The sequence below is a fragment of the Pleurodeles waltl genome, chromosome 4_2 (genome assembly GCF_031143425.1).
Source record: "Pleurodeles waltl isolate 20211129_DDA chromosome 4_2, aPleWal1.hap1.20221129, whole genome shotgun sequence".
NCBI lineage: Eukaryota > Metazoa > Chordata > Amphibia > Caudata > Salamandridae > Pleurodeles > Pleurodeles waltl.
This window is the reverse complement of record NC_090443.1, coordinates 36,116,947-36,141,493: the sequence shown is the minus strand read 5'-3', so window position 1 is coordinate 36,141,493 and position 24,547 is coordinate 36,116,947. Positions and strand designations below refer to the sequence as shown.

The following is a 24,547-nucleotide window of genomic DNA, read 5'->3' as shown; positions in this document are numbered from 1 at the left end:
GAACTCAAGGCAAAAGAGGTAGCAGTGGGAACACATACAGGAAACAAGTATCCATCACAGTTGGAATGCATCTTCAAGTGACTTTCCTAGATGAAACCCAGATGTGCAGTAGTTTTGACTGTGCGTTCTGGACATTAGCAAACAGATCTAAACAATGCATGCCCCACTGCTCAAAAATGCCCCTTGCCACTTTGGAATTCGGATGCCACTCTTAATGTATCAGCAAAAAACTGCTCTGGCATGCACAGATCCTTCTAGATGTTTTAATCATTCTTTTTATTTCAACATCGAACAATAAACAAAACACTGCCACAGTGTAAGTCTCATTGGTCAACATAAATCACTATAAGAGTATCATCTCAAGAAACCTTTGTCCCCGCCTATATACCTTTAAATAATCTAGACATTCATTCTATATTTTGTGATATTTAATTAAACTTCTACATGCTCTATAGACAGATTTTGCCAGCGACAGTTCAGAGGTCAATGCCCTGAAGCTATTCTCTGACTGGGAAAGCTTCTGCAGCAATCCAGTGTCTGGTAGTATCTCCCTTTGCTGCTAATAAACCAGTCGCAAGCAAGTTCCCAGTCCCTGGAGAGTCTGCACCCCCTCTTTCAATACCCACAAGAGCAGTATTTTTTATATCCTCCACCAATAGCAAGAGATCACAGTGCAAGCCCATATAATGTGAAAGAAATCTTCTCTATCTGCGTGGCAATGTAGGCATCAATGGACCTACCATCTCCCCATATTCCAGAATTTAGTAGGGTCATGATATGCTCTGTAAGAATTTTTAAATTGTATAAGCCTCAGTTTGGCAGAGATGGAGAGGCATCTCGCAGCCATCTTGGCCTCGGACCACTCATCATCCTCAAGGACACCCACATCCTCCTGCTACGTAGACCTCAAGCATGTCAGGGTGTGCAGAGAGTTCACAGCCAAGGCTACGTTTGTGCAGGATTTAAAAAAAATTCTTCTGTTAGTTGTGCATATGTTTTAATGTGTCGACCTGCCTACACATCCCCAACTTTCAAGAGGCCAATAGGATCCCATGCCCTCAATCCCTCCAGGACCGAGATGTATAACAGCCAGGTACTCTGCCAAAGGGGAGTTTCTCCTGTGATTGTTTTAAACCACCGAATGTGCTTCAAGGCACTGTGCCAACAAATGAGGGAGATCGTGTTTAGTTGGGCATCACTCTAGGGATAGAGGTGCCATACAGCATTGCTTCAAGGTGGCAGGCCTGGACAAGATTAACCTCTAAACGATGCACTGGGTCATGATGGTCCTCGATGACCCACTCATTACTGACCATGAGCTGTGATGCCCAGTAGCAAAGGCAGATGTCCTGCACCCACAGACCTCCATGATATGGCACCTGTGTGCATATGGCGAGTGAGACTTGATGCTGATCCCCTTCCCAGAGAAATGTCCCAGTAGAGAACAGATGTCTGAAAATAAGCTCGCAGTTTTTAAGCATATAAAGGAATTGTGTAAGAGCAGCCATGCTGAAATGCTCCCCTCTACCGATTGCTGATACGGGCAGCTTCTCCCAGGCCTCAAATTTTGAAGTCACAGTTTTTTTTTATATTTAAAATGTTTGCTGGATTGACACAGTGCCGGGCAGGCAGTGAAAACAGGATGGTGCCCAACAGTTGAAACATACTGTGACTTACAACAGGTAGTCAAAGGCCTGATGCCTCCCTGTAGATCCACAGAATATCCATCAGCCTTGGGGTAGAACATTTCTGGTTCTGCATGTATTCAAGCAGATCATCTACATAGAGACCCATCCTTATTCCTGGTTGCCACTTGATTCCCAAATTTGGGTATCTCGTCTGATCCACTCCACCAGTGGTACCTGGCAAGGGTAACTTCCAGATGGTGAATACAAAGAATGGTGCTGCAGTTCAGCATAAAGCCGTTCTGGTCTCCATGGACAAGCATTAGCCTACTAGATGGTTGACTACCACAAAGTTATTATGCTGGTCCAGGCACATCAAGAAACATAGAGCCTCCTGGAAGATGTTCCAGGATGCACATAGTCCTGCTTGTTGCAGTACCGCATGGTGGCTGTGTTGCCTGTATGGACCTTCAACAGCAATTGCCTTAAGTTCCAGATGATCAATGTGGAGCTGGTTCTCTGCCGTAGACCAGAGGCCTCTGATCTCCTTCTCCCTCAGGTGACCACCCTCCCGGATGCAGCAGGGATGGCTCAACCATGAGGTCTTGGTGGGGGAGGGAGAGTGGCCTGCCACAGTTCAAGGTAGCGCTTGTGTACAACAGCACATTTTGAGCCATCTCCTGTGAGATCTAGATGAGTCAGAGCAGGGCAAACTGAAACCTGAGCTTCCACTGCATGGCATGTATAGGTCATCTGCCATTTGGGATGAGCAGGATGTACAAAGATGTATGAGGCTAGGAGTAAAGAAACCTCAAAAACATTTCCACTTAGACTCAGAACTGAGCAGAGACATCGGGCTGTTCTCCTTAGTGCCCGCCCTCATTGCAGATGTGAAAAAACCTTGATTGCCACAATGTACAGGATAACCCCTGCTTGTGGCTAAGGTAGGAATTTGGCTCGCTAATGGAAACCTGCAAAGATGCCAGGAGTTCGGCCAGAGGTGGCCTACAGCTGCCTGCTGTCAGCCAGCCTTTAACAGCCTGTCAAGGTATGGGAGCAAATGTAGCCCCGATGGTAAGCAGCGACCACCACCATCTAACACACAAGGGGCTGAGGTAAGCACAGCAAATTGTAGGTGTTCTGATCCCACTGTGAACCACAGGTAATGTCTGTGGGACTGCACAAAAGATATAGGGAAATAAACATCCTGCACATGCAGGGACATCTGACAGGTGGGCCTTGCAGATAACTTACTCCATGCCTTTTGTTTCCCCTCTGCCCCATTTCCCTCAGAAAGGCATACAATGAGTGGAAGTCCAGTGTAGGAAGTAGCACAAATAGTACCCCTCTACTCTATCTGAATTCAGCACCTACTAGAAAGCATCCATGGCCAGCAGAAGGTTGACTTCTTGCAGCAAGATTGCAGAATGCTCTGCTGAAAGTTGCCCTGATGCAGGAGGGAACCGTGGTGGAGGGGAAACAAAAGGCATGAAGAAGATTAATTGCAAAACCTATCTGTCTGATGTGATGGATTTCCAGATATGGATGAATAGTTGGATCCTGCCTTCTACTGGCTGGGTATGGGCATGTGAAGGATTTGTAGCCGCTACTGAATGGGAGGAAGAGGTAGAGTAAAGCTGTCCTTTCTGGTGTGAAAGGCCTCAATCACCACCACAAAATCTGCCTTGAAAGGAGTCAATTGGTGCACAGGTTGTGAGGGCTGGCCTTGTCCGCCCCTGGAATAGTCTCTAATTTTCTTAAACTGTTGGTGGAAATGCTGGGTGGGAGACAAAAGCCCCAAGGATGATGCTGTGGTTCAGCTGTCCTTCATTTGCTCAAGTGCTGTATCAGCCTTCTCTCTCAACAATCTGGAGCCATCAATAGGTATGTCCATTAGGGGTGCTTCAACATCTCCTGAAAGACAGGTTGATCTTTGTAAAGCATGTCACCTAAGCACAATGATTGTGCTAATAGCTATGCCAATGAAGTTTGTGGTGTCCAAACCAGCACACAGGACATACTTTGCCACGTCCTGTCCATCATGTATCGTTTGAGCTAGCAACACTAATTCTGACTAGCCATGTCCCATAAAGCATGGGTGTTCCTGCCCAGAAGGCTGAACTAGCTAAAAGGAACACTTGCTTTTCCAAGGCATCAGTAATTTTCAACTCTCTTTCAAGAGGGTTGTTCGTAAAGGCATTAGGAGTCACAGCTGAGCCACAATGCACCATCTATAAGCGTGCAGGAATTCCCCAGATCCAGTTTAGCATCTGGGGATAAGATGAAGAATCTGCAGTTAGAGGTATCCATCAGAAATGAGTTTTTAAGATAGACAGCATTTGTCCACAAACTAATTTCACAAATGCTATTTGTCCACGTACAAATTTTGTAACTGTGCTATTTGCCCACATGTTTATATCATTTGAAACCTGGTGAGGATCTTGTTTGGAAATAGCATTAAATACAACAATTTGAACAGCCTAATACTGCTAAATGATGGGTCACATTCCTGTCTTTTATCAATGAGTGTGAAAGTTTTCTCTCTATTATCAGTGAGTGTGTAATGCTCTATTCTGTTAACCCTCTGTTATAATGGAGTGTATAACATCAGAGTATTTCTCATGAGAAGTTACCTTGTACTCTCAGGTCAGAAAACAGAATGTTGCCTCGAACCTAGTTAGATGCGAAACAAACACACTTTTGTGCAGTGCTTTTTTATCACAGAGAATGGCAAGTATGCTAAGTGCTGGTGATTGCTAGGAGTGTGACGTGACCCAGCTCTACATTTCTTCAATATGCCTGCTTCACAGATTCAGCATCTTAGTCAAACTGTTCAGCACACATAAGCACAAGTGTGAAGAGTGATCTTAGTACAGAGTCAGCATGACAAAGTAAGCTAATGCTTAATGCGTAAAACACCCCATCATACTGCATGTTTTTATGTCCTTTAGTAACGTGAAGTACATAAAGTTGCCAGTGTCGGCAAAAACATGCAGCATTTAACATGAAGAGCCTCAGGGCCTCAAGCAGAAAATATAAAACAGACCATACCTGCTGGGAGCATGTCAGGCCCATTTATATTTTTTGTTTTCTGTGCTTCAGGGGAGGAGGGGATCTGGGGTGAGTTTCTTCACATATTTGAGTCTTGACAGAAAAGTTACCCACTGACATTGAAAGCAGATTTTGAGAGCTTTCTTCTTCCCTCTTTGTACTTTTGTGGACCTTTGGGGTTCTGTGTCTATGCCTTTAGTAACAAACAGTAGTCCTCAGGAAACACCACTGTTCTTCCCAAGATCATCTTCTCGTGGTCCTCATGGGGGTCCTCACATTGGCGGTAGTGTCCAAGGTTCTTAACCACCTTTCTGATTCTGTAGCAAACACTCAGGACATTACACAGAGAATACTGCTTCAGGGACGCTAGTCTCTAACAATATGTTCTTTACTCCAGGACAAGGGAAGTCATACTCTCCCAGCAGAATGCTTTGTTTTTTAGTACCATTGCTCACTGGTTCAAACAGATGGTGTCTTGGCTCACCTATGCAAATTCTTCGCATACAGTCTACCGGACACCACACATCACTGCCAGTCCTCTGCGGGCAATGAGAGCCTCTTGAATAGGAGTCATACTTTTCAATTACATTCTTTCAGTAAAAGAGCCAAGGTCGAGAGGGCTCTAAAGCAAATAAGAAACATGGCCCCTGTGCATTCTGTGCATCGGTCATCTCTCACCCCTAGGCCACAGTGCCACTGCATCTGCTGCACAAATTATATGTAATGTCCCTGCCAGATAGTTCAGCTTTAAGTAGAACATGGGAAGCACATAAGCATTGTTTGAATCGACTAATCAGCGACACACTATGGCAATCCACTTCCTCTCACATTTGCCAGGGGTACTCTACTCCTGGGTAGTTCAGTATGTGGGTGTATGCAGCTGTGTCTAATGTACTAGGGGAGACAAGAATGTGCAACACAATTTAGTATAGTGTAAAAGTGTGTGTTTGTAACGCATCTTAGTTACATTTACTCTGTATTGAAGAGCCTAATGAGCCCGGGGTACTGCAAGGAGTGTGTAATGCACCCTGGTTAGTGCAGTGTGTAATGGTAATGGCCTAGCTTAGAGAGTTAGTTGGGTAGCGCAGTGATGTCAGTTTCAATCCTGTATACATGTGTCTGTGAGGGTGTAATAGTAAACTCTTTCAACTTGTTTAGTGCCCTTCCCAAACTGAGCGAGAAGAAGCAGGCCTTCAATGCGTATAAGGCCCAGCGTGAGAAGGAAGAAAAAGAAGAAGCTCGCCTGAAGGCCAAGGAAGGCAAAGAGCATCTCCAGCGCTTCCTGGAACAACATGAGAAGATGACATCAACCACCCGCTACAGGTACAGGTCTACATGACTTATCACCCCCAACAGATATAGGGTCACATTTCCCACCTCCTCCTGCGGGTACATGTTCACCTATAATACAGATGCAGTGTCACTTGACCCACCACCTACTGCAGGTACTGGGGGGGAGGGCACTGACCACTCTTCTACTACTGGTTCAAGATAACAATCACAGGATACAGGAATAATGTCACCCCATAGAGATCCCAACTAGAACACAAGGTACAGCACAACCTGACATATTTTCTTCTGAAGGTACTGAGTCTCCTTTCCAATCATCTGTTCCTCTACATGTACAGGGTGCCTACACAGATCACCGGCTAAAGATGCAGTGCTATTTCTTGCCACACTGCAGGTGCACATCACCTGTCTGAGATAAGGATCATGTGAGCTACCTATCACTGCAGGAAAGGGCTATTGTCACCTGCTACCAGTGCACACCCTGCAGACATTCACCTTCTAGAGGTACAGGCTGAAGAGTCACCTGACCAACCACCTACAATAGGCACATTCCAACTTTTACTGCCACAACTACAAGATGACCCAACTGATCATCTGCTACATGTAAAAGGTCACTACCAACCACTTCCAGGGCACAAACCAGCTGACCCACCACCTCTTACAGGTAAACGTCACTACCACTGCTACAGCTTTGCAGCCACTATTATTCGCTAATACCACAAGATCATATGTATTTTGCTCTACTCCTTTGGGTCAATCCACCTCTTTCTATGCCTGTACTCTTACGTTTTCTGTGATTCCCACTCTGCACCTGCTCCCGTTCCTCGTATTTGTGCACCTATGTTCATCTTCTATCACTTTTCTGCTCTCCACTTCAAAGCTTTTGCATCCTCTTACCCTTTCTGCCTGTGCTTGCCCCTTATCCTTTTGTGATCTCCTCCTCTGTGACTGCTTACTTCTCGTTTCTGTGCTCTCTTTCAAGGTCTGTGCTCATCTTCTACCCTTTGTGTCTTCTAACCTTATTGCCTGGGATTTGTCTCTCTATGTCTCTTTACCTCATACCCTTTATGTGCTCTTCACTCTCAACTTCTAATTTCCCCATTTGTGTCTGTTCCTTCCTCCTTTCATGTTTGTGCTCTTTCCTTATTGTCTGTGGGTTCACCTCCCTCTGTGTCTCTGAACACCTTCAACCCTTCCTGTGCTGCCCACACTTTGCAGGACTTGGTAGGTGTTGGTTTGTATTTCCCCAGAGCAACTCATGCTCTTCTGAAATCCAAATGTTGTTTACAGGAAAGCTGAGCAGATGTTTGGAGACTTTGAAGTATGGGCTGTGGTACCGGAGCGGGATCGCAAGGAAATTTATGATGATGTCCTCTTTTTCCTGGCCAAGAAGGAGAAGGTAAGAGAGCATCTGTCTGCCACTGGCAGGAAAAACTGATTATGGCAGAGAATGGAGAAGGAAGAGATGGGGAAGGACAGGAGAGCTAACACCGTGGAAAGGGATGAAAGCTGGTAGTGATGTGTAGGGAGGGCGAAAAGAGAGCCCTGACATGCTGAATAAACGGGCATGGAGGATACTCAGTGCGGAAGAAGGTGAATGGGGCCATGGAAGAATGTGGAAAGAGACGGCATGGAAGGAGGGCTATAAGGTCATAATAAGTGGAATAAAAATCCAAGGAGAGTGGAGCGGGACATGGACAGTAGGGATTTAAGGGGCTGAAGAGGAGGAAAGGGGACCTTGAGAGCTTATAAGGAATGGACGGGAGGGCTTATAGAAAGGGCGATGGGCACATGTAAAGCAACACAGAGGGCATGTGGCAGTAAGAGGGTAAGGTTTTAACGGTTACGGGTAGAGGGTTAGGGATTAAAGGTTAAGGATTTAGGGTATATGGCTAGGGGTCAAGGGGTTAAGGGTTAAAGGTAAGAGTATAGCATTAAGGGTGGAAGAGGTTAAGGCCATGGGATTAGGGTTTAAGGATGCATGGGTTAAGGATTTGGGATGCAAGTTTAAAAGTTTGGGGTATAGGCATAAGGCTGAGTGTTTTGGGGTTAAGGAATTAAGACTACAGGGTTAATCCACATGATTACAATTCTTATTGTCGCAGTCTGAACTGCATTAAATGTAAGCTGTTGTGGATGTCAAAGCCACCAACTCAATCATGTGTGCGTGTTATTAGAGGTTGTCTCTTTAGCTCCACCAATGGGTGCAAGCATGCTTGGTTTAGGTAAATCTTCAGGATGTTTTTGCGCACATGAGATTTGATTTTTATCTTATTTGGACTTTAGTGGTGTGTGATTTTCCAGCTGCTTCGAAGCTCTAGCTAGCAGTGTTAAGAACAAGGGTACATTGATGAAAAGGCAGGATCTCTGCATTTAGCAAAGTCGCAGAAAGTAGCCTTCCAGTGCGAGGTGAAACAGTGAAGAGATTGCACAGTGGTGAGTCTTGTTCATTTTTGTACATTTATTTGTATAACATGAACTGAACCAGGAAACAGTGAATCACTAAACAGGGGTGAGATACCAGGGTCCGATACAGCTGTTACTGGGGCGTCCAACAGGTAAGTTCTGATGTGTTGCGGTATTGCTCCAAAACAAAACATGTCTTAAGTTCTTTTTAAGTGCAGGACCGTAGGAACTGTTCTTATGCTGATGGGGGTCTCGTTTCACTTCCTGTGTGCGTTGATGGAAAAGGTCTGTTTCTGTTTTTTCCTTCTTGCATCCCTTACTCTCCATTCTGGCAATGTTATAGCTTCTGGTGCGGCACAGCCCACAAGAAGAGTTTAGCTTCGTGGCCAGGTCTGTTGAGGTGTTCTTTTTCAGAGTTTTAAAGGGGATTCAGCTTGTCTTGATGATAGGCGCCTGAAGTGGTGGCAGGAGTAGATCTTCCAGCTCCGTGATGATGTGGTCTGAAACCTTTAATGTGGAGCGCTGGGCCATGTAGGATGTGTTTTCTGGGAAGCCAGAGTGAATGCCTTTTAGTAGTGTTGCTTCCAGCTGAGAGAGGGACAATATTTTCACAATGGTTCAGATACTGGCTTCCAAAAGAAATGGTTTCACTTGCTTGTTGAGGGATAATGGAACCTAGCCACAATGTTGGTTTTCCTGGTGATGTGTCCTTGAATATGAGGCCTGAATCAAGGTGAATTAAATGGAGTGAGCACTGTCAGTCAAACGAGGGGCTAAGCCGTATAGGTTTAAAATAGACATGATCGTTCGGAGTGGTTGCCAAACGTGAGGAATTCCTTTTTTGTCAGGTTGAGCTTTATGTATGTGCTTGACATCCAATTTTGGATAGAGCTGCAGCTGATTTTGTAAAAATAAATAAAAAAAGTGCAGGGTGCCACAGCCTTCCTAGGAGCTTACGCGGCAGAATTCCAAGACTGTTAAACACCAAGGGTGCCTAGACTTGATACCACATCCTGCCTCTTTCTTCCGCCACCCAATGCGTTCTGTCTCTGTCAGGGAGACTGTGAGAAGGTAGCCTCTTTCTAGCCTTGTTACCCCCACTTTTGGCCTGTTTGTGAGCGTATGTCAGGATGTTTGTCACTGTTTTCTCTGTCTCACTGGGATCCTGATGGCTAGGCCCCAGTGCTCATGGTGAAAACACTATGTTCTCAGTATGTTTGTTATGTGTCACTGGGACCCTGCTGGTCAGGACCCCAGTGCTCATGAGGTTGTGGCCTATATGTATGTGTCACTGGGACCCTGTCACACAGGGCCCCAGTGCTCATAGGTGTGCATGTATGTGTTCCCTGTGTGGTGCCTAACTGTCTCACTGAGGCTCTGCTAACCAGAACCTCAGTGGTTATGCTCTCTCATTTATTTAAAATTGTCACTAACAGGCTAGTGACCAATTTTACCAATTTACATTGGCTTACTGGAACACCCTTATAATTCCCTAGTATATGGTACTGAGGTACCCAGGGTATTGGGGTTCCAGGAGATCCCTATGGGCTGCAGCATTTCTTTTGCCACCCATAGGGAGCTCTGACAATTCTTACACAGGCCTGCCACTGCAGCCTGAGTGAAATAACGTCCACGTTATTTCACAGCCATTTTACACTGCACTTAAGTAACTTATAAGTCACCTATATGTCTAACCCTTACCTGGTAAAGGTTAGGTGCAAAGTTACTTAGTGTGTGGGCACCCTGGCACTAGCCAAGGTGCCCCCACATTGTTCAGAGCCAATTCACTGAACTTTGTGACTGCGGGGACACCATTACACGCGTGCACTACATATAGGTCACTACCTATATGTAGCTTCACCATGGTAACTCCGAATATGGCCATGTAACATGTCTATGATCATGAAATTGCCCCCTCTATGCCATCCTGGCATAGTTGGCACAATCCCATGATCCCAGTGGTCTGTAGCACAGACCCTGGTACTGCCAAACTGCCCTTCCTGGGGTTTCACTGCAGCTGCTGCTGCTGCCAACCCCTCAGACAGGCATCTGCCCTCCTGGGGTCCAGCCAGGCCTGGCCCAGGATGGCAGAACAAAGAACTTCCTCTGAGAGAGGGTGTGACACCCTCTCCCTTTGGAAAATGGTGTGAAGGCAGGGGAGGAGTAGCCTCCCCCAGCCTCTGGAAATGCTTTGTTGGGCACAGAGGTGCCCAATTCTGCATAAGCCAGTCTACACCGGTTCAGGGACCCCTTAGCCCCTGCTCTGGCGTGAAACTGGACAAAGGAAAGGGGAGTGACCACTCCCCTGACCTGCACCTCCCCTGGGAGGTGTCCAGAGCTCCTCCAGTGTGCTCCAGACCTCTGCCATCTCAGAAACAGAGGTGCTGCTGGCACACTGGACTGCTCTGAGTGGCCAGTGCCACCAGGTGACGTCAGAGACTCCTGCTGATAGGCTCCTTCAGGTGTTAGTAGCCTATCCTCTCTCCTAGGTAGCCAAACCCTCTTTTCTGGCTATTTAGGGTCTCTGTCTCTGGGGAAACTTGAGATAACGAATGCATGAGCTCAGCCGAGTTCCTCTGCATCTCTCTCTTCACCTTCTGATAAGGAAACGACCGCTGACCGCGCTGGAAGCCTGCAAACCTGCAACATAGTAGCAAAGACGACTACTGCAACTCTGTAACGCTGATCCTGCCGCCTTCTCGACTGTTTTCCTGCTTGTGCATGCTGTGGGGGTAGCCTGCCTCCTCTCTGCACCAGAAGCTCCGAAGAAATCTCCCGTGGGTCGACGGAATCTTCCCCCTGCAACCGCAGGCACCAAAAAGCTGCATTACCGGTCCCTTGGGTCTCCTCTCAGCACGACGAGCGAGGTCCCTCGAATCCAGCGACTGTGTCCAAGTGACCCCCACAGTCCAGTGACTCTTCAGCCCAAGTTTGGTGGAGGTAAGTCCTTGCCTCACCTCGCTGGGCTGCATTGCTGGGAACCGCGACTTTGCAGCTACTCCGGCCCCTGTGCACTTCCGGCGGAAATCCTTTGTGCACAGCCAAGCCTGGGTCCACGGCACTCTAACCTGCATTGCACGACTTTCTAAGTTGGTCTCCGGCGACGTGGGACTCCTTTGTGCAACTTCGTCGAGCACCGTTTCACGCATCCTCGTAGTGCCTGTTTCTGGCACTTCTCCGGGTGCTACCTGCTTCAGTGAGGGCTCTTTGTCTTGCTCGACGTCCCCTCTCTCTTCAGGTCCAATTTGCGACCTCCTGGTCCCTCCTGGGCCCCAGCAGCATCCAAAAACGCCAAACGCACGATTTGCGACTAGCAAGGCTTGTTGGCGTCCTTCCGGCGGGAAAACACTTCTGCACGACTCTCCAAGGCGAGAGGGATCCGTCCACCAAAGGGGAAGTCTCTAGCCCTTTTCGTTCCTGCAGAAACCTCAGCTTCTTCTGTCCAGTAGAAGCTTCTTTGCACCCGCAGCTGGCATTTCCTGGGCATCTGCCCATCTCCGACTTGCTTGTGACTTTTGGACTTGGTCCCCTTGTTCCACAGGTACCCTAGATTGGAAATCCACAGTTGTTGCATTGCTGGTTTGTGTCTTTCCTGCATTATTCCTCTAACACGACTTCTTTGTCCTTAGGGGAACTTTAGTGCACTTTGCACTCACTTTTCAGGGTCTTGGGGAGGGTTATTTTTCTAACTCTCACTATTTTCTAATAGTCCCAGCGACCCTCTACAAGGTCACATAGGTTTGGGGTCCATTCATGGTTCGCATTCCACTTTTGGAGTATATGGTTTGTGTTGCCCCTATCCCTATGCTTCCCCATTGCATCCTATTGTAACTATACATTGTTTGCACTGTTTTCTAAGACTATACTGCATATTTTTGTTATTGTGTGTATATATCTTGTGTATATTTCCTATCCTCTCACTGAGGGTACACTCTAAGATACTTTGGCATATTGTCATAAAAATAAAGTACCTTTATTTTTAGTATAACTGTGTATTGTGTTTTCTTATGATATTGTGCATATGACACTAAGTGGTACTGTAGTAGCTTCACACGTCTCCTAGTTCAGCCTAAGCTGCTCTGCTAAGCTACCATTATCTATCAGCCTAAGCTGCTAGACACCCTATACACTAATAAGGGATAACTGGGCCTGGTGCAAGGTGCAAGTACCCCTTGGTACTCACTACAAGCCAGTCCAGCCTCCTACATTGGTTGTGCAGTGGTGGGATAAGTGCTTGAGACTACTTACCACTCTTGTCATTGTACTTTTCATAAGAGAAAAATATACAAAACAAGGTCAGTGTATATACACATAGCCAAAAAGTTTTGCATTTCCTCTTTTCACTCTTTTCTAAGTGCTGAAAAGTACTCCTAAACTTTCAAAAAGTTCTTAAAAGTTTAAAAAGTTTTTTTCTGTCTTTCCAAAAAGTTCTGAAAACTGTTGTCTCTTTCTCTATCACTTTAACTCTCTCTAAAAAATGTCTGGCACAGGCCAAAGTGTTGATCTGTCCAAACTTGCATATGACAACCTTAGCTGGAAAAGAGCAAGGAGTCTCTGTATAGAGAGAGGTTTGAGTGTAGGGAAGAATCCTGCCTTGGAACTGTTAATTAACATGCTTAGAGAACAGGATAAGGCCATAGGTGCCCCATCTGTTGAAAAAGTACCTAATAGTTCCCAATCTGATTCAGGGACTCCCCCAGGAAAAGATTCAGGAAAGAAACTTCCTAGCCTGCTCATTACTAGACAATCTAGCATAGATGGTAATGATGATGAGCCACACCATATAAATAGTGTTGTCTCACATCATAGCAAAAGCATTTATTCTCACCATACTGGTAGTAATGTTTCTGTAAACCAAGCTGTTAAGTTGGCTTCTGTAACGGACAGGTCTCCTTCTGTTCATTCCCATCATAGCTCTGTTTCTAGAAATGTCCCTCCCACCAACCCTGATGACAGAATGTTAGAGAGGGAACTCAATAAGTTGAGGGTGGAACAAACCAGACTGAAGCTTAAAAAGCAACAGCTGGATTTGGATAGACAGTCTTTTGAATTAGAGAAGGAAAGACAGAAGTTGGGTTTAGATACCCATGGTGGCAGCAGCAGTATTCCCCATAGTCATCCTGCAAAAGAGCATGATTCCAGGAATCTGCACAAGATAGTTCCCCCTTATAAGGAGGGGGATGACATTAACAAGTGGTTTGCTGCACTTGAGAGGGCCTGTGTTGTACAGGATGTCCCTCAAAGGCAGTGGGCTGCTATCCTATGGCTATCATTTAGTGGAAAAGGTAGGGATAGGCTCCTTACTGTGAAAGAAAATGATGCTAATAATTTCCAAGTTCTTAAGAATGCACTCCTGGATGGTTATGGCTTAACCACTGAACAGTACAGGATAAAGTTCAGAGAGACCAAAAAGGAGTCTTCACAAGACTGGGTTGATTTCATTGACCATTCAGTGAAGGCCTTGGAGGGGTGGTTACATGGCAGTAAAGTTACTGATTATGAAAGCCTGTATAACACAATCCTGAGAGAGCATATACTTAATAATTGTGTGTCTGATTTGTTGCATCAGTACCTGGTAGACTCTGATCTGACCTCTCCCCAAGAATTGGGAAAGAAGGCAGACAAATGGGTCAGAACAAGGGTGAACAGAAAAGTTCATACAGGGGGTGACAAAGATGGCAATAAGAAGAAAGATGGTGAAAAATCTCAAGATAAGCATCGGGATAAGGGTAAAACCAAAGATCCCACTTCAAATCTTAAACACTCTTCAGAGGGTGGGGATAAAACAAATTCTTCCTCTTCTTCCCAACCTGCACACATTAAAAAGCCTTGGTGCTTTGTGTGTAAAAACAGAGGCCATAGGCCAGGGGATAAGTCCTGTCCAGGTAAACCCCCTGAGCCTACCACCACTAATACATCAAGCTCTAGTGCCCCTAGCAGTAGTGGTACTAGTGGTGGGACTGCTGGCAACAGTCAAGCAAAGGGTGTAGTTGGGTTCACTTATGGGTCCATAGTGGAAACTGATGTCATCAGTCCCAAGACAGTTTCTGTCACACCTAGTGGCATTGGCCTTGCCACACTGGCTGCTTGTCCCCTTACAATGGATAAGTACAGGCAGGCAGTTTCAATAAATGGTGTTGAGGCCTTGGCCTAGGGGGACACAGGTGCCAGTTTCACTTTGGTGACTGAAAACCTAGTGCCTCCTGAACAACACATCATTGGACAACAGTATAAGATTATTGATGTCCATAACTCCACTAAGTTTCTTCCCTTAGCTATAATTCAGTTTAGTTGGGGTGGAGTTACTGGCCCTAAGCAGGTGGTGGTATCACCTAGCTTACCTGTAGACTGTCTCTTAGGTAATGACCTAGAGGCCTCAGGTTGGGCTGATGTAGAGTTTTATGCCCATGCAGCCATGCTGGGCATCCCTGAGGAATTGTTCCCTCTCATTTCAAGTGAAATGAAAAAGCAAAGGAGAGAAGGCCTGAAAACTCAGGATCCCTCTCCATCAACAGGTAAAAAGGGTATCACAGTATCCCCTAACCACCCTACCATTCAGGATACTATTCCTGTGGTGGGAGAAACCTCTCCTGGGGTGGCACCTGTTCCAAGGGAATCATCAGCTGCCAAAGCTGAACTCCCTGAGGTGGAAGTACCTCTCTGTGGGATAACTAACATTGGTGAGAAAAACAGCACCATTTTAGTTAACATGGAGCATCCCTCCAACCCTCCCAGAGAAACTTTAGTGCAGAAACCCTGCACTACCTCACAACACTTAGGACAGCATCCCTGCCCTAGTGTGGAGCTCATAGGACAGCATCCCTGCCCTGCTCCAACTCAAGAGAAACAGCATCCCTGTTCTCTCTTCCAGCCAGATGGACAAAGTTTTTGCCCAGCTATGGCTTTTCTGAGACAGCATCCCTGTCTGGCATTTCCATCACTACAAATAGGTTCAGTGGACAATTCCCACTGCTCTAAACTAAAACTTACTGATAGAAACTCTGAAAATACATCTTCACATTGTTGCTTAGCTAAAAAACTTCAAACAGGGTGGTTTACATCCCCACAGGGAAGTAACCATATAGTGGATGATAAAGGGAGTAACCAGTCTATTGCAGAGCTACTCTCTACTTATCACCACTTAGACAATAAAGTCTCAACTGGCCAAGGTTAGCCTTATTGTCCTTCGTTTGGGGGGGGGTTGTGTGAGAAGGTAGCCTCTTTCTAGCCTTGTTACCCCCACTTTTGGCCTGTTTGTGAGTGTATGTCAGGATGTTTGTCACTGTTTTCACTGTCTCACTGGGATCCTGATGGCTAGGCCCCAGTGCTCATGGTGAAAACACTATGTTTTCAGTATGTTTGTTATGTGTCACTGGGACCCTGCTGGTCAGGACCCCAGTGCTCATGAGGTTGTGGCCTATATGTATGTGTCACTGGGACCCTGTCACACAGGGCCCCAGTGCTCATAGGTGTGCATGTATGTGTTCCCTGTGTAGTGCCTAACTGTCTCACTGAGGCTCTGCTAACCAGAACCTCAGTGGTTATGCTCTCTCATTTATTTAAAATTGTCACTAACAGGCTAGTGACCAATTTTACCAATTTACATTGGCTTACTGGAACACCCTTATAATTCCCTAGTATATGGTACTGAGGTACCCAGGGTATTGGGGTTCCAGGAGATCCCTATGGGCTGCAGCATTTCTTTTGCCACCCATAGGGAGCTCTGACAATTCTTACACAGGCCTGCCACTGCAGCCTGAGTGAAATAACGTCCACGTTATTTCACAGCCATTTTACACTGCACTTAAGTAACTTATAAGTCACCTATATGTCTAACCTTTACCTGGTAAAGGTTAGGTGCAAAGTTACTTAGTGTGTGGGCACCCTGGCACTAGCCAAGGTGCCCCCACATTGTTCAGAGCCAATTCACTGAACTTTGTGAGTGCGGGGACACCATTACACGCGTGCACTACATATAGGTCACTACCTATATGTAGCTTCACCATGGTAACTCCGAATATGGCCATGTAACATGTCTATGATCATGGAATTGCCCCCTCTATGCCATCCTGGCATAGTTGGCACAATCCCATGATCCCAGTGGTCTGTAGCACAGACCCTGGTACTGCCAAACTGCCCTTCCTGGGGTTTCACTGCAGCTGCTGCTGCTGCCAACCCCTCAGACAGGCATCTGCCCTCCTGGGGTCCAGCCAGGCCTGGCCCAGGATGGCAGAACAAAGAACTTCCTCTGAGAGAGGGTGTGACACCCTCTCCCTTTGGAAAATGGTGTGAAGGCAGGGGAGGAGTAGCCTCCCCCAGCCTCTGGAAATGCTTTGTTGGGCACAGAGGTGCCCAATTCTGCATAAGCCAGTCTACACCGGTTCAGGGACCCCTTAGCCCCTGCTCTGGCGCGAAACTGGACAAAGGAAAGGGGAGTGACCACTCCCCTGACCTGCACCTCCCCTGGGAGGTGTCCAGAGCTCCTCCAGTGTGCTCCAGACCTCTGCCATCTTGGAAACAGAGGTGCTGCTGGCACACTGGACTGCTCTGAGTGGCCAGTGCCACCAGGTGACGTCAGAGACTCCTGCTGATAGGCTCCTTCAGGTGTTAGTAGCCTATCCTCTCTCCTAGGTAGCCAAACCCTCTTTTCTGGCTATTTAGGGTCTCTGTCTCTGGGGAAACTTGAGATAACGAATGCATGAGCTCAGCCGAGTTCCTCTGCATCTCTCTCTTCACCTTCTGATAAGGAAACGACCGCTGACCGCGCTGGAAGCCTGCAAACCTGCAACATAGTAGCAAAGACGACTACTGCAACTCTGTAACGCTGATCCTGCCGCCTTCTCGACTGTTTTCCTGCTTGTGCATGCTGTGGGGGTAGCCTGCCTCCTCTCTGCACCAGAAGCTCCGAAGAAATCTCCCGTGGGTCGACGGAATCTTCCCCCTGCAACCGCAGGCACCAAAAAGCTGCATTACCGGTCCCTTGGGTCTCCTCTCAGCACGACGAGCGAGGTCCCTCGAATCCAGCGACTCTGTCCAAGTGACCCCCACAGTCCAGTGACTCTTCAGCCCAAGTTTGGTGGAGGTAAGTCCTTGCCTCACCTCGCTGGGCTGCATTGCTGGGAACCACGACTTTGCAGCTACTCCGGCCCCTGTGCACTTCCGGCGGAAATCCTTTGTGCACAGCCAAGCCTGGGTCCACGGCACTCTAACCTGCATTGCACGACTTTCTAAGTTGGTCTCCGGCGACGTGGGACTCCTTTGTGCAACTTCGGCGAGCACCGTTTCACGCATCCTCGTAGTGCCTGTTTCTGGCACTTCTCCGGGTGCTACCTGCTTCAGTGAGGGCTCTTTGTCTTGCTCGACGTCCCCTCTCTCTTCAGGTCCAATTTGCGACCTCCTGGTCCCTCCTGGGCCCCAGCAGCGTCCAAAAACGCCAAACGCACGATTTGCGACTAGCAAGGCTTGTTGGCGTCCTTCCGGCGGGAAAACACTTCTGCACGACTCTCCAAGGCGAGAGGGATCCGTCCACCAAAGGGGAAGTCTCTAGCCCTTTTCGTTCCTGCAGAAACCTCAGCTTCTTCTGTCCAGTAGAAGCTTCTTTGCACCCGCAGCTGGCATTTCCTGGGCATCTGCCCATCTCCGACTTGCTTGTGACTTTTGGACTTGGTCCCCTTGTTCCACAGGTACCCTAGATTGGAAATCCACAGTTGTTGCATTGCTGGTTTGTGTCTTTCCTGCATTATTCCTCTAACACGACTTCTTTGTCCTTAGGGGAACTTTAGTGCACTTTGCACTCACTTTTCAGGGTCTTGGGGAGGGTTATTTTTCTAACTCTCACTATTTTCTAATAGTCCCAGCGACCCTCTACAAGGTCACATAGGTTTGGGGTCCATTCGTGGTTCGCATTCCACTTTTGGAGTATATGGTTTGTGTTGCCCCTATCCCTATGCTTCCCCATTGCATCCTATTGTAACTATACATTGTTTGCACTGTTTTCTAAGACTATACTGCATATTTTTGTTATTGTGTGTATATATCTTGTGTATATTTCCTATCCTCTCACTGAGGGTACACTCTAAGATACTTTGGCATATTGTCATAAAAATAAAGTACCTTTATTTTTAGTATAACTGTGTATTGTGTTTTCTTATGATATTGTGCATATGACACTAAGTGGTACTGTAGTAGCTTCACACGTCTCCTAGTTCACCCTAAGCTGCTCTGCTAAGCTACCATTATCTATCAGCCTAAGCTGCTAGACACCCTATACACTAATAAGGGATAACTGGGCCTGGTGCAAGGTGCAAGTACCCCTTGGTACTCACTACAAGCCAGTCCAGCCTCCTACAGAGACCAGATCCTCTGGGCCTGCGCACGTTCCCAACATGTCCACCACTAGACAGCTCCAAAGCTCCGATAGGTATATCACAGAGCCTGAGAGAGTCCAAGTGGGGGAAAAGGATTAGGTAGGGAACAGCTGGGAAGGAGACATGTAGGAAGCAAGAGGTTAAACAACACAATATCAAGATATATTCACAATGACCTTCAATAGACTATGGTTCTAGGAGTTCTTATACTGTAATCATGGATAACCTATGAAATGACTATAACTAGACCTCAAGAAATCTAGGTACCTGGAAAAATCAAGAATAGGTTAATACAATGTTTCATATGAGCTTTTCATGAAATACCACATACTGTCTAGAATACAAGAACCTTCTTGAATAATGTTTTAAAATAAACATTGCATTTTTACATGAGGACAAAGGCCATCTGAACATTCCATAGAAACAACAGGAACTGTACTAGGAACTTAATATGCACAAAGAATGTCGCACTTTGAATTAAGCATTTTCAAAGAAATCCAAAAGCTCGGGATAAATGTGTGCACCTCAACAAAAACGACACACCAAATTTTTCAATGTCATGAAATGATCGCGCACACTGCCGATCTAAGAGCCCAGCGTTTTATGCCAGGGTTGAATTGCGCACACTGTTGCCGATTCAAACAAGAATATGCAAATGCCATGAAATGATCGTGCACACTGTTGCCGATCTGAATGCCAAGGTTTATATGATAGAAATGAATTGTGCACTCTGCCGATTCAAACAAGAATATGCAAATGTCATGAAATGATCGCGCACACTGTTGCCGATCTGAATGCCAAGGTTTACATGATAGAAATGAATCGCGCACTCTGCCGATTCGAACAAGTATATGCAAATGCCATGAAATGATCATGCACACTGTTGCCAATCTGAATGCCATGGTTTACATGAGAGAAATGAATCGTGCACTCTGCCGATTCGAGCAAGAATATGCAAATGTCATGAAATGATCGCGCACACTGTTGCCGATCTGAATGCCCAGGTTTACATGATAGAAATGAATCGCGCACACTGCCGATTCGAACAAGAATATGCAAATGCCATGAAATGATTGCGCACACAGTTGCCGATCTGAATGCCAAGGTTTACATGATAGAAATGAATCGCGCACTCTGCCGATTCGAACAAGAATATGCAAATGCCATGAAATGATCGCGCACACTGATGCCTATCTGAATGCCAAGGTTTACATGAGAGAAATGAATTGTGCACTCTGCCGATTCGAGCAAGAATATGCAAATGCCATGAAATGATCACGCACACTGTTGCTGATCTGAATGCCCAGGTTTACATGATAGAAATGAATCATGCACACTGCTGATTCGAACAAGAATATGCAAATGCCATGAATTCACACTCACTCACACAGAGAGTTTCACAACTAGGCCCAAAACTCAAATGTCTTTGAGAACGGGGGACGGGGGTCGGGGGCCCAGCCCGACCTCCGACTTACCGCCTGTTCAAGCATCACCAATAATAATGAGGGCAGGCCTGGAATATCAAGGTAGGCCTCCGGGTCAGGACTCAGGAAGTTGCTGCTGCTCTGCACTGGGACTTCTGAATAGTGAGCATGTGGAGCTGGGCTGGCTCCCTTATAGAGAGTCAAGCCCAGCCCACAAACCACACCCAGTCATGCTGCAGGGAAAGCTTCTAGAAGGTCCTAGAAAGGGACCACACCCTAACACACTCAGTAAGCCTGCAGCAATACCTTGCAAATGAACAGGTATTGCAAACATCATTTATAGTGTTTTTCAAGGTTAAACTCTGCAATGCAAAAGGTTAACATACTGCATATAAACACAATGCATGAATTATGCTCTTGCATAAAGACTGGGTTTTTGCATTTTTGTCGCCCGTAGAGCGCGCACTGTCCTGATGTTGACAGTATCCAGCTAACTCTTGTAGATTCGTTTTCATTCTTGCTTTCACAAATCTTTGATTGTATTACTGAATATCGACACCAAAAATATTGTGGTACAAAAATATCGACAACCAAATATTAAGGTCAAAAGGTAAGTGCATAGAAGGAAGTATAGATTTATTATTCCTAACTCCACATCTTTGTACCTTGAAGATATATGTACCACATAGGTACATATATGAGGAGTTAGGTATAGAAAATCTTGACTTATTTGTTGATATCTTATTTTCAATATTGTGTCTCATCTATATTTTGGTTTCAATATTGAGGGAACACACCCTCATTTTTTCTCCTTTTCTTTCTTGCTGTGTGTCAAAGTCTGATTACAAAAAGTAAGTTCTGCTCCCCAAAAATGAGCCCACCACCAGCAACCACCAACACACATTAAGCCTTAGGGTGCAACAGTCTAAAATGGGAGCAGACCAGGCAGACAAGGAGGGACAGCAGAGATTAGAAGGTATGAAGGGTTGTTTGAATTCCCGCTGGTTCGGTGTCTTATTTTAAAAGGCAGTTCACACTTGCCAAAGCCCCAGACTGTTGGTAAGTGCCTCAGGACAGCCCCCTCACCCTTTACTCCTATCTTGTCGTTCTCCTCGTCGCCAAAGACTTTCATCAATGTTTGTCCTCCAGTGTTTATGGGCTCAGCCATACTGCACAGTCTTTCATGAGGAGAACCACAACCAGTTGTTTTTCAAAAGAAACAACAACAATTTTATTGATGGATAGTGAAAACCGCAAACAAAGAGCATGGAGAAGAGATATCACATATTTTTCACAAAAAGAGAAGAGGTTCTGAATGAGCTCCAGTTATTAGGATAACAGGTCCAATTCCACTGATGCACACTCCAGAGCCGACGATAGGTCTCAAAGGAGCTGACAGAACTCTTGCATATCCCAGCTCCGTGTGTGTGTGCATCTCAACCAGCCCAGCTTTCTACTTTGCATTCTGGGATTTATAGTGCCATTGAACTCATTATAGGCCGGGGAGTACAAGCCTCAAAATGCAAAGCAAACAAAAACAAGCATTTGCAATGCAATAGGTCTCTCATTTGCTTGAGTTAGAGCTATTGGTGTTGTAAATGCATAACTGGACTTTTCTTGCCACATAAATTAGTCAACCCTGCCATATAATTTGGTGCTCTCTACCGCATAATTCCAGGGGCCCTGCATTTAACTAACAAACTTCCATTTACCTTCTTCCTGTATCTGCAACAAAAAAAATGAAACAAATGCTATTATTTATTATATTTATTTATATTATTATTTCAGAGTCCCCCCAACCTACTGTGGGGACCAAAAGATGACCTAGACAGAAAGAGCATGTCGTGCTCACTGTTTAGATGGTGGTCCCATTGTCCTAGGACATCCTTCACTGACTTCTTGCCTTAAAATTCTGATATCGAAAAACTAAATATTTTATAACCCATAGGCGGATATTACCCCAAATGTATTCTTCTAGCTGAATTCAGTTATTGCGTGGCGCCACAGGTCAGGCACGGTGTTCTATATTTACAAAGTGTACACTGTGTGAGCAAATTTGCCTCCAGGCATTTGGGAAATTGAAGAATGTGTACTTGTGAAGGCCTTCCATCATCCACAGATCAGCAGGCTTCTCACACTGTCTACCATGCCGGAGAGGCAGATGACAAGGCTGAGAGGCCATGGTGCTCATTCATTCAATGGTCTCTCTGCAGAAATGCAATAGGAGCAGTAGTTTTGCTCCACCTGGGTTAGAGAGGCATTAAATTAGTGACGTTTTTAATTATTGTTTTAAATACACAATTACAAAAATACTGTTACATGAAAACAGAAGACACATCAACGATGCATTACAAAATAGTCAGAACAATAAAACTAATAGACTGAACCATAAATGCAGAGAACAATAAAATGCGATGCAAATGTGAGTAAAAAACACTTCATCTGAGCCCCTTGCTGGCAGGGATTGAAAGATAGTCAAGCTACTAAAGAGAACTGTGCATTGCTATAGTATTAGGAGGCAGTGCGCCCTCTGCTTAAGGAACGTGGCAAATGCGACCGGCCTTCTTTACCCTGTATACAGGGGTACAGCCTCTTTTACACCGTCCACTAGACCTGGAGGGTACTTCAGGAGAGAGAACGCAGAGACTGGATGTGATGTCTAAAACCTAGACAGTGCAATACAGGAATGAGGATTGTTAAATATGGATCAGTGATTTGAACTCAAGCGACTGAGACATGCACTGATATTCACGACATGTGCCTGAATGCTGGCCAGGCTGACTCGGCTATCCAGCACACCGTTGTTACGAAGTACGTAAACTGTGGAACACTAAATTGGTAATGACGGTTATTTATAGTGCTTAGAAATCACATATGTATGATATGAATTGTATATAAAAAAAAGTTTTCACTGTTATAGAGGCAAGAGGACATACAGGTCTATGACATCAGCAGCACAAAACTAGTCATTTTGACAGGTCTAAAATATTATTAAATACATTCTAAAAAAACGAAAACGTTAATACATCTTGGTGTACAATAGCAAGTGCAGAGTCAAGAAGGCCTTAAGCATATTGGTTATCATTTATTAACGCATATTTTGCGGCTGTCGGCCTATTTTTCTCTGGCAAATTTCACTAACCTTTCCTGGAGAAAGGTGTTGGGGTGGGGGAGGGGAGAAAATACGGTTGTGTAGTAATTAGCACAAAAATGCAAATCCCCACTGTGGCACAAACCTTCCTACAGAAGAAGTAGCAGGTTGCACCCACTAACAAGAGAACAATGGTGTGAGCCTTCCTCAGTTCAGCAACATAGAAAAAAACAAGCAGGTTTTAACGGCAATTAAATCTTTACTGAAGATCAGAAACATGACTGACTGGGTCGCCTCGGCTATTTTTGACCCAGAGAACCGGTGCCTCTGCAGATGTTGCAAGCAATGTCAACAGACCTACTTTCCAGCCAAGGCAATGAAACGCTCACACATCTTTTTCATTTGGACACATGGAACAACTACAAAAACAAGCAGTGTTGTGGGAGGCATGAGGGGGATGGCACGACATGCAAGCTTCCAAGAATACCTCCAATCGAGTTCGCACTATATGAAACTTCAAAGTGCCATGGCCGCCATGGAGTGTGAAGGGGACAGACAAAAGTAGAGCGCCCACACTAAAGTATATGGCCGATCATGCAATATTCCATGTAACAGGATCAGTCTGCAAGGCATAACAAAACAGCCTCAAGGCGGGACAAACGTAAAGGACTTTTGAAAGGCAGGGCCAGGAACGAATGAAAGTGATGGGCATGAGATGGGCGTGGTTAAAGCAAGCCCCCAGAATAGATTACGACAAGACAAAAAGAGCATCCAGAGTTGCTCGGAGGAAGCAGTGAAAGCTTAGGAGTAAATAATCTACAGGCTGAGGCAGCGAAATGGACAGAATGGATGTGCATTGCATTCCTTTGCGTCCCATAAGGAATACAGTCATCTTCTGTCCAATCCTCCCATGCCTCCACTGGATTTGTTCTAGTAACCACAAAGTGTCAGTGTTGACCCGTGAACTTTCTCATCTCAAGTGCTCAGTCAAGGAAACTCTTGGTGATCGGAAATGCTGCATCTGTTCCCTAGCAACATCCTCACTCCTCTTGCATTATGCTTCTCACACCTCACATTTAAAGTTAATTTCGCACCATATGACTCTGCTCTCGTGCCTCACCCCTCTCTCACCTTGTGTCTCTCACATCCTTCCCCTCACCACATACTAGCGGCCTATCAACGAATTGTATTTTATTGTAGCTTTCATATAGCACTTCATAACTCGTTTTCGGATATGGAGCACTCTTTATAGACTGTGGTGAGAGTGCAGGGTTGGAGAGTGCTGTATTTGAT

General features: G+C 45.8%; 1 protein-coding gene across 4 annotated transcripts in view; it reads left to right on the top strand.

The window, feature by feature from the left end:
- The window catches only part of PRPF40B (pre-mRNA processing factor 40 homolog B), a 178,269-nt gene that overhangs the window by 90,970 nt on the left and 62,752 nt on the right, over nucleotides 1–24,547 (top strand). For all 4 annotated transcript variants that reach the window (XM_069230521.1, XM_069230522.1, XM_069230520.1 and 1 more), the window contains exons 14-15: nucleotides 5,835–5,999; nucleotides 7,257–7,365. In XM_069230521.1, coding sequence (XP_069086622.1) covers nucleotides 5,835–5,999; nucleotides 7,257–7,365 — 274 coding nt within the window. The remainder of the gene's footprint in view (nucleotides 1–5,834; nucleotides 6,000–7,256; nucleotides 7,366–24,547) is intronic.